The sequence below is a fragment of the Rosa chinensis genome, chromosome 3 (assembly GCF_002994745.2).
Source record: "Rosa chinensis cultivar Old Blush chromosome 3, RchiOBHm-V2, whole genome shotgun sequence".
In the NCBI taxonomy this organism is placed as follows: Eukaryota; Viridiplantae; Streptophyta; class Magnoliopsida; order Rosales; family Rosaceae; genus Rosa; species Rosa chinensis.
This window is the reverse complement of record NC_037090.1, coordinates 49,526,643-49,537,676: the sequence shown is the minus strand read 5'-3', so window position 1 is coordinate 49,537,676 and position 11,034 is coordinate 49,526,643. Positions and strand designations below refer to the sequence as shown.

The 11,034-nt window shown below is 44.3% G+C and overlaps 1 protein-coding gene across 1 annotated transcript; it reads left to right on the top strand.

The window, feature by feature from the left end:
* Positions 1-3,310: 3,310 nt before the first annotated feature.
* LOC112194698 lies at positions 3,311-4,135 on the top strand. The gene has a single exon (XM_024334917.1). It carries the CDS (start codon positions 3,311-3,313, stop codon positions 4,133-4,135), a length of 825 nt encoding a protein of 274 aa, XP_024190685.1.
* The last annotated feature ends 6,899 nt before the right edge of the window (positions 4,136-11,034 follow it).

Below are 11,034 nucleotides of genomic sequence, written 5' to 3'. Positions count from 1 at the left end.
TTCATTTGGACACCCAAGTGTTGGCTAATTGGGCCAAAGCCCACTATCATTTCCGGAAATTTGTCCGCAAGTTTGGTCTCTCTCAAACGGACTAAACCTCTTACTAACATGCTTAAAAAAAGGAGATGATGGCCGTACTTGATCGGCCGAAGGTTCAACATCATCACTTTCCACCGCACCCTCATGTTCTTTACCGAGAGGAAATTTCTCAGGATCCCAAAATTTTATCAAATCTTGCTCTCAAGAATTTTGATTTCCAACACTTACCTAATTTCAAAATATAGATTAAAAAATTAACAAATTACATTTAATTTATAATTAAAAAATGATTTAACAAATACATCCTTTAAAAATTGAACTAAACATATAAAAATTAAATTTTACAAATAAAGACAATTTGCTCTCTACTTGCCACATGTTATGAGTTAATTTACTTTTTTACCATTAACTACTTCTTTTGTAACGGCTTACCTTATCGACCTCCGTTGAAGCCAAATTCGAGTTGAGCAAGGATTTGAAGCATAGCTGCTACTCCGTTGGCCCCGTCGCTGGGGTCTCTACTACTGTGAAATTGGGGTTTGCCTGTTTGCTTTGTCGTTCAGTTTAGGTCGTCCGTTTTTGGGTATTTGGATATTAGATATTGAATCAGTGGCAATGCCTGTAAATTGTGATGAAACTCCATTTTTTTACCATTAACTACTTCTTTTGTAACGGCTTACCTTATCGACCTCCGTTGAAGCCAAATTCGAGTTGAGCAAGGATTTGAAGCATAGCTGCTACTCCGTTGGCCCCGTCGCTGGGGTCTCTACTACTGCGAAATTGGGGTTTGCCTGTTTGCTTCGTCGTTCAGTTTAGGTCGTCCGTTTTTGGGTATTTGGATATTAGATATTAGATCAGTGGCAATGCCTGTAAATTGTGATGAAACTCGAGCATTTTGGTCATTTTTCATTAAAATTGGGAGTCAGACTTGCATCATTTAACTTTTGGGTATGGGTTCAAGTCCTTATTTATATAAATCTTTTTTAAAATGGGTTTTCTGTGTTTACATATTTGGTTATGTGCTACTATGTAATTTTCTATAAAAAAAAATTATCACCCATGTGACACGTTTGCTTACTTAAAATTCTCTTTGCAAAGATTATGGTTAGTTTTTGTACTTACATGAGCATTTGCCTAAGCATAATTAGCTACAATGAGCCCTGCTCATACTGCCGCTAGCAGCACCAAGAACTATCGAGGGTGTGACCTACGGAAACACAACCAAACAAGCTATCACCTAAGCTCCGGCTCATCCCGAGATCACCGCTGACGCGCCTTTATGCGCCACGCCAAGATCACCTCGCTGAAGCATCAAAAACTGGAGACTAAAGCATATCAGTCCCACATCGAAAACAAGGAAGAGATCATTCTCTTCCCCACCTATAAAAGGTCAACTCCTCTCTCCTCATTAATTACGCATTTACTACTTACCTAACGTTATTCTGTCAACACAAATACATTGACTGATTTAGGCATCGAAGAAGAGAAGACAGCCAACCGCGGTCTCCCTCTGATGCCTTTTGTATTTCATTTGACAGATAGTGGAAGCAGTAAGGATATCGCAAGTAGTGGTTCGCCCCTCGAACCAACGTTCATCAAAGTTCGGCTACTGCTGAATCTTAAACATTAAGATTGGCGTCGTCTGTGAGAATCCGTGTGCAAAAGGTCATCCCACCACAATAATCACCATGACTAACAGTAGCGGGGGAATCGCAGAAGAGCAAGCGAACCAGTCCGTCAACCCCCAACCCACCAACCCCGCGACTAACGTTAACTGCGCACTATTTAACATTCCGATCAATCCCAGCATGGAACCCCAGGACACCCCCTATATCCACAAACTGAAACTACGGTAGAGGCTCGTCCAGGACCTCGCCTCTATGTATGAGCTGGCACTAACGGACCTTCACAAGGCAACAGGGAGTGCGACAAGAGCGCATGGAAAAGGTCGAAGCCCAGAAGCAAGTGGCCACGCTGATGTCAAAATTCGACCAGTTAAAGAAGACGCTGGAGGCGAACTCTAACCCAACGTAGAGCGAACAATCATAGAGTACCAGACGTAGCCGGCCAAGCGGCAAATGATTGATACCTGCGCCAATCATACAAATGCAAGTACCGCTGACCCCATCCTAGCTATTGGGAATGGGTCCTCCACCCTCACCACGATTGATGATGGAACAAGAAGCAGAATCACAACCGCTCAGCAACTAGGGCAAGAACCGAGGGCAATCCATCTGTCCCCAGGCGAGAGTTAGCTCAGCGGAACCTCCAGGAAGAACCCACTGGCGACGCAACCTCCCTAATCATGGAAAGGATGTAGCAACTGGAGAAGAGACTGATCCGAGTCGAGACAAGGGCCCCAGCGCCAGTTCAGAATCCGTTCTTTTCGTTAAGGCCAGGACCATTCACTGCCATGATTATGTAGGCTGTTAGGCTAGCACATGCAAAAAGGCCAAAGATGCCACAGTACAGCAACCTGACGGACCCCTTCGTCCATATGGACACCTTCAAGAAAGTCACTAACAACAAGGGATTCGATGACGCCACCCTCTATCACTTATTCAGTGAGACGTTGGATAGTGAAGCAATGAGCTGGTTCTTCTAGTGCCCACCAGTATCCATCGACTCATTCCAGGCACTATCAAATGCTTTCCTATCACGGTTCATCCAGTTGGCCGCCAGACATCACAACACAAGCCAATTGTTTAGCGTCAAGTAGGGTGTAGAGGAAACGTTGAAGGCATTTGTCACTAGGTGGAGAGCAGCGGCATCTCGGTGCCGCGATCTTAACAAAACAATGGTATTGGCAGCCTTTAAGTAAGGACTCCTAAAGGGACCATTTCTCTATCATCTCAACTACAATCATCCAAACGCCGCGTATGACCACGTCATGAGCGAGGCCGTCCTCCACTAGCAGACAGAATTCTTCACATACGGAGAAACCTCCACCACCTCTGCCAACGCCAACAAAGTCCACTCAGCCTTCCTCCAGTCAGCAGGAGACCGCTAATAAAACCATTGCCACACTGCTAACTGAAAAAAAAAAAAAAAAAAAAAAGAGTGGCAGCAAAACAACTACCAAAGCAAGCGACAAAAGGACCAACATTACCACAACAAGAGCAATCGCTTATCCCACAGGGATAACCATAGCAAGCAGGCAGAGTCTTCCAAGTGGTATGCAGTGTTCACAGTCCTCACGGCCTCGTATAAAGAAATATACTATCAATGCAAGGACCAAATCCCACCGCTACCTCCAAGAAAGTACCCGAGGATGGGCAAACCGAGGAACGCAGGTAAATGGTGCAAGTACCATGAGGACAGCGGTCACAACACCAATAACTGCAACGCTCTTAAAATGGCAATCGAGACTTTGTATCGTGATGGCAAGCTGGAACAATTCAAGGTGCGACAACCACCGCCAGTGGTCGCCAATATCGAGCCCATACGCCGCATCAACACCATCGACGGCAGTGCTCCTATCACCAACATGTCTCATAGGGCAAGAAAGCGTTATGCATGCACCAACCATCCTAAAGAAGTTTGCAACATCCACTATGAGAGGTCCACTTTACTACCAAAATCTAGGTGGGAACCCATAACCTTCTCCGAAGAAGAAGAGCGCAGAGTACATCTCCCCCACGACAGTCCATTCCTCATCGAGCCCATGCTCGATAAATGGTCGGTGGGAAGGGTCCTCGTTGACAACGGATCTGTTGTAAATGTCATCTTCAATGGCTGTTACAACCAACTCCAATGGAACAGAAAGCTACTCCATGATCACAAGCCACTACTCAGCTTCTCTGGCGACGTCACACAACCACTGGATTCAGACTACATGCGCCTGGCCATCGGCGTTAGCCCATGCACGGCAGAGATACATACAGAATTTATAGTCGCCGATTGCTTCAGTTCCTACAATGCCATCATCGGCCGACCAACACTCAACAAGCTGAACTGCATCATTGGCGGATATATGCTTCTCATGAAGTTCCCTACACCCAACGGCACGGGCTATGTGAAAGAAAGCCAACAACTAGCACGGGAATGCTACTCAACAACTGTGGCACAGTCAACACGTCGCCATGAGAGATCCTAACAATGGGAAACCATGTGTCACTAACGGATGCAATTGAAGACCCTAGAGACGGCGAAGAGAAGTACGTAAAAAAGGAACCTGTCAACCTAGAAACATCCTTACAGGTCATCAGCATCTTTGACGAACATCCTGAGCGAATGGTCCGCATCGATGCTCAACTCACCCTCGAGATAGCAGCGGAACTCACACAATTTCTGTGAGACAACGCTGCTGTGTTCGCATGGTCCTATGCCGACATGCCAGGCATCTCCCCTGAAATCATCACGCACAAGTTAAGTATTAAGCCATCCTTTTATCCAATCAAACAAAAGAGAAAGGCCTTTGACAAAGAAAGATATCTTGCCATAGGGGAAGAGGTCGCAAAGCTACAAGGCATTGGGTTCATCCGCCAAGTCAATTATCCCCAATGGATTTTCAACTTGTTCGGGGTAAAAAGCCTAGCGGAAAATGGCAAATGTGTGTAGACTTCAAAGGTCTTAACAAGGCATGCCCCAAGGATAGTTTCCCGCTACCCCGCATTGACCAGCTGGTCGACGCAACAGCTGGACACGAGCTGCTCAGCATGATGGACGCTTTCTCCGGATACAACCAAATCAAGATGCATCCCGACGACCAAGAATGCACCACCTTCACAATCGACAAAGGCCTATACTGCTACAATGTCATGCCTTTCGGACTGAAGAACGTCGAAGCAACATACCAGTGGTTGATGAACGCCATATTCGCAGAGCACCTTGGCAAAATAATAGAGGTCTACGTGGATGACACGTTAGTCAAGAGCATCAAGGTCAGCGGACACGCACAAGGTGAAATACTCTACACATATCTAGCGGTATCTCCATCGGCGGTAAGCTATGCCATAGTACGAAGAGAGGGATAAGACGAACTTCCGGTATTCTACGCCGGTAGAGGCATGAACCGCGCTGAAACAAGATACACCCCCTGGAACAGCTCGCTCTTGCACTTATCGTTGCCGCTAGACATCTCCGCCAATATTTCCAAGCCCATACAATCCATGTCCTCACGAATCAACCGCTGAAGCAGGTAATGCAAAACCCCGAACACTCTGGACGCCTCAACAACTGGGCCATCGAGCTCAGCAAGTTCGACATCAAATACAAACTACTAACCGCTATGAAAGGCCAGGTAGTAGCGGACTTCATCGCTAAGCTCACTGAACGTCAAGAGGAACCCAATTCAGGGGTAGAAGAAGGCAACACAGCCATGACAATCAGCGTCAGAGTGGAACCTCCATGTAGACTGCTCGGCTTGTGCCAAGGCTTATGGCGCAAGAGTCATCTTGACAGGGCCAGGGGGACTGAACATAGAGTACGCACTGAAATTCAACTTCACAGCCTCAAACAATATGGTGGAATATAAGGCGCTCATCGCCGGCTTGCTCCTCGCCATCGACTCAGGCGCTGACAGTGCCAACATATTCAACGACTCCCAACTAGTCGTCAACCAAGTCAAAGACAATTTCCCGGCCAAAGACAAACAGTTAGCGGTGTACTTGGGATACGTCCAAACTCTCCTCAGGAAATTCAAATTCCACACCATCACACAAATCCCTAGAGAAAAAAACTTCAAGGCAGACTATCTGGCGAGATTGGCAACTACTCAACCACACCAGAGTTTGGCAAACACAAGGGTGGAATGCCTTAACAGTCCAAGCATCACCAAAACCCTAGCGGAATTCAACATTGAGGTAAATCCTAGCTGCATGGACGAAATAATCGAATACAAGCGCAATGGAACGTTGCCAACCGAAAGGTTGAAGCACGGCAACTTAAGTGGAGAGTAACCTGCTATAACATACAGAATGGCAAGCTTTACCACTAGGGTTTCATCCATCCCAACCTCCGATGCCTGACCCCAGAAGAGGGAAAGGTCGTTCTGGCAATGATACACGTCGGGGAATGTGGAAATCACTCAGGTGCCAGATCTCTGGAAAATCACACCATGCAGCAAGGGTACTTTTGGCCCACGCTCAGTGACGACGCCAGAGAAGTCTCCAAGTCCTGCCACAAGTGTCAGCAATACACTGACCTCCCTCACACCCCGGCAAAGCCTTTCACGATAATCATTGGCCCATGGATTCACTCCATGTTGGTGACGAAAACTTCCGTAGAGGATTTTGACTCACCAATGAATGCGGACTGGAGCGAGAGCTGACCGGGAACAATTGAGAAGATTCCATGGAGCGTTGACTCGAAGTTTGACTGTCGGCTGGAGGAGGAGGGGGGTACATGCAGAAAACCCTCTGATGCCTAAGTCAATACGTTTCTTAATATTGGAGTAGAAAGAGTCGGAATTCGATGGATTACCTGGACATCGAGCCTCCTTTATATAGGCAATGACTTACTTGGGGAACAAGCCGCCATTATTTCTACTTTTATGGCTGCATTTATTTAACACTTATAATGACAACTATTGCTGCACTAATAACGGTTAATAATTGCGTACTTACGACTGTCATTCATTGCGTATTTATGGTAGTCATTCCTTGCGCACTTATAATCGTAATTATTGTGCGTAGTTATTGTCGTAATAATTGCCGCATTCATAACTGAAATTTAACACCATACTAACTACGGAGTTAATCGCCTTAATTGCGGGCCTGGCAGAATTTGACCACTCCCACAATGCCCCCAAATTTTCTCTTTGGACACTCGTCCTAAGAGGAAATTTCCAGTCTCTAGCTGTTTTGAATGTTGCCTTGAATATTTCATCGAGCCCTGGGCATCCGATTCTTTCCTCGAGCCCTGGCTGCCCTGATTCTTTCCTCAGGCCCTGGCCGCCCTGAATTTTCCTCTGGCTTTGGCCACCTCGATTCTTTCCTAGGGCCCTAGCCGCCTCGATTCTTTCCTCAAGGCGAAGATTCACTTTCAGCATGAGAAATGGAATTGCCCCCATTTCCCTTTGAATCTTATCAACAACATTTTATTCTCCTTGGCCACCTGTCTTGGGTATTTACTCTAGCTACCACCCTTACACATACATTTCAACAACATTGACCACCAATATATTTCAAATATAAAAGGAAAAAATTCAGAATATGATTATTAAAGGAAAGAACGCTAGTCTACGTTACCCAGACTTTTGCCACTTCGGGGCTTGTATTCCATCACTCCCTGTCCTTAGTGACAGAAATGAGATTTCTAATGGTGCAGCTCCTGCCATCACTTTTTAGGGAAAAGTGCTTCCCACAGACGGCGCCACTTATTGGTGACGAAAAATTCCATAGAGGATTTTGACTCACCAATGAATGCGGACTTGAGCGGGAGCTGATCGGGAACAATCAAGAAGCTTCCATGGAGCGTTGACTCGAAGTTTGATCGTTGGCTTGAGGAGGAGGGCGGTACCTGCAGAAAACCCTCTGATGCCTAAGTCAGTACATTTCTTAGTAGTGGAGTAGAAAGAGTCGGAATTCTATGGATTACCTGGAAATCGAGCCTCCTTTAAATAAGTGATGACTTACTTGGGGAACAAGCCGCCATTATTTCTGCTTTTATGGCTGCATTTATTTATACACTTATGATGACAATTATTGCTGCACTAATAACGGTTAATAATTGCGTACTTACGACGGTCATTTATTGCGTATTTATGATAGTCATTCATGCGCACTTATAATCGTAATCATTGTGCGTAGTTATTGTCGTAATAATCGCTGCATTCATGACTGAAATTTAACGTCATACTAACTACGGAGTTAATCGCCTTAATTGTGGACCCATCAGAATTTGACCACTCCCACACTCCACTTGGACCTAGTTGGCAAGTTACCAAGCGCTAGGGGCCAGTTCAAGTACATCATCGTCGCCATCGATTACAACAGCAAATGGATAGAAGCGGAACCGCCAACGGCAATCACTACCTCCAAGGTAAATCACTTCCTCTGGAAGTTCATCTATTGCCAGTAGGGCGTCCCCCATACCATCATCACATACAACGGAGCACAGTTCAACAACAAGGAGATCATATCTTTCACTGCTAATCTAGACCCCACGATGCGCTTTGCATCTGTGGCGCACCCCCAAACCAACGGGCGGGTTGAAGCGGCAAACAAGATAACCAAGAAACTGCTCAAAAAGAAACTTGATGACGCCAAGGGTTTATGGGCGGAGAAGCTCTCGGGGGTTCTTTGGGCCGTAAGGACAACCCTAACAGCCGCCAAAGGTGAAACACCATTTTACATGATGTTTGGAACCGAAGCCGTCCTGCCCATCGAGATCACTCATGTAGACCCCGTGAAATTCCGAACATCACTTTTTGACGGGATAATTTTTCGTGACCTTTGTTTGGCCAAAGACTTTTGGAAATAGTTTGGGCTTGGGCGTTGGGCCTAAGAATAGCATAAGGTTAGAGTCCAAAATTTACTATGGACACCCAACAGACGGGTATGCTAGTGAACCTAGCCCAATAAGTTAGTCGACCTTTGACCCGAACATCTCCTTTGATCCAATATGGTCCTTTTAGCTCATAATGACATCTTTGCATAATTTCGAAATATACTTGTGCGTGCGTTTACGATTTCTCGGTTTACCTTATTCCTTACCCGTTGGTTGAATTCCTACTCGCCTTACCCGACGTTTACTCGTCAACCATCTCACCGACTTTCAAAAGCATAATTTATTTACTCCTTATATTTTTCAAACTCAAACAAATTCTGACCAAATTTACCCTGCCATTTTTCTATCTACATACAAGTTTGGTAAGGCCCAATTCTTATTTAGTCTTGCCAACATTTTTAATTTTTTTGAGTTTTCTTTTATTTATTTGTTCAACTTTTATTTCCCCATCATATTAGTTTTTACACCCTATTTTTCCTATCACATGCCTTAGCTGATCCAAACCCTTTTCTGCCCACACATTGAGCTTGCTTCTACCTACGCAAAGCCCAAGTCCTTCCCTTTCACGTTCTCGTCAAATAGGGCAGAGGAAAAGTAAACCTCGTTCAGCTCTTCCCTTCCACGTTATCACCATGAATATGGAAACTCCTCCAAGAACATCACTCCAGATATTCAAAAGGGAGAGTCCCAACCCAGAGACTGTCGTCCACCCTCCTCTTCTCGCCCTTTCTCTCTTTGCTGGGCACATCAGTGTGTTTTCATGTCTCAAAACTCCTAGTTAGGGACCTCCGATCAAAAAACTTTCTTCATCAAAGTTGTTCTTCTACGACTCCTTTATCTAGTCTCCAAATTTCAGATCCATCTAAGACGTTTTGATACCTGTACATCCCTCGAAGCAGAAGCTGTTCGGAAGCGAGCCTGTTCCGGATTTCTGCTTGAATTTCCTCTCTTGCTCTACCCGAATCCCTCACATCTTACTTGAGACTGATACAAACACTTGGTAAGATTCTGGAACCATCAAGTTCCCCTTTCTTTCTTCAATTTTTAGGCTCAATACGTTCAAAACAACTATTCCACATATTGAGAAGTTTCTGTTGCACTTTGCATGTTCGAGATTGAGCAAACTTCTTGGCCTGCGGCTGGACTCGATCCAATCAGCTCCCTCAGCTCTCTTTCCTATTGAAACCCTCAAGAAAAACTCACCTTTTTTATTAGTCTTTGGTAAGTATCATCTTTTCCATAAAACTCTATATATTTTTGGTTGTTATTACGAATTCTTGAAGATTATGAACTTGTCACTGCTGTTGTTGGTATCTTGCTGCCTTAATTTTGATTTCTCATCCATTCTAATGTCTAGGGATTCTGCTAGGTCATGGCTACACCTTGAGTATTAGAATCGTATTTGGTTCAAAGGTTATTTGTTGTTTGTAGCTATCCAAATATCATGTTTCAATGCATTATGTCATCGAGCTACAGCACCTGCCCATATAGTATTAGAAAGTAACCTAAGCTATAGATCATTAGGAGCATTAGACATGCCTCTTAAGTGTGTTGGGTTAGCTTCGACTGGCCATATTGGGTACCAAAAGAACTTTGAGCAAAAGAGCAACTTTCTGCAGTTTTTCACTTTTCGGTACATTCTGACCCAGTTGCATTTACTCTAAAACTGGTACTAAACCGCTCGGAATTTGGGATCAGTTTCTTCTAGAGAAATATAGTAGACACATAGATGAACATTCCGGATTTTGATTCACCGCAAAATAATATTTCTAAAATTAGTTATGAATTTTTGAAAAAGGTGTATAGAAGCTGGAATTTCTGGAAAGAATCTGCACATTGTTTTACTTTAGCCTTTAAAACCTTACTCTTTGTTTGGTTTCACTTGAAATTAAATAATCATTTCAATCTTATTGAGTTGGTTGTCAAGCCATCCTTCTTTCAAAATTTCTCAAGAATGTACCTAAAGTATTTTGAACAATTCCGTGACCCTTGACAACTCCTTTAAAACTCTGTTTTCAGTTTTTAGCAACTTGTCTTTTAAAAAGTGTTCTTACCCCCTCTTCCTAACAACAAACTCCTTATTGGAACCCAAATGGTCTGGTTATTAGTTAGTAATTAGGTTAAGGGAAATGTTTTCTTCGGAGAGTATTGAGAGTGAATAGCTAGCCTATAATTTATCGTTATTAATGTCACTTATTGTTCTAGGCTCGATATCGTGGTAGGATCTTGTGAAGTTGGCGGTTGCTACAAGGTTGCTGTCAGGACCCACCCCGGAATTACCCTCCTAACTCCTAGGTGGACCTGCGGGACCCACTTTTCGAGAAAATTCGACAGAATCTCCCCTAAAAATGGGCAACCCTAAACCTGCTGAAAACACTCCTCAAATACTCTAAATGCTATGCTTGAAGCCACCCTGCTTCCTAGCAACATTCCATAATTTTCCAAGTATAAACATCAAACTCCACAATCTTAACATCTTAAACAAATACAACCCAGCAACTCAATCGTTCAACAATCTCCCAAAATAAACCACTCTTACACACA

Coding starts and splice junctions, on each gene's coding strand:
- LOC112194698 (XM_024334917.1), top strand. CDS start 3,311: ATGGGCAAACCGAGGAACGCAGGTAAATGGTGCAAGTACCATGAGGAC.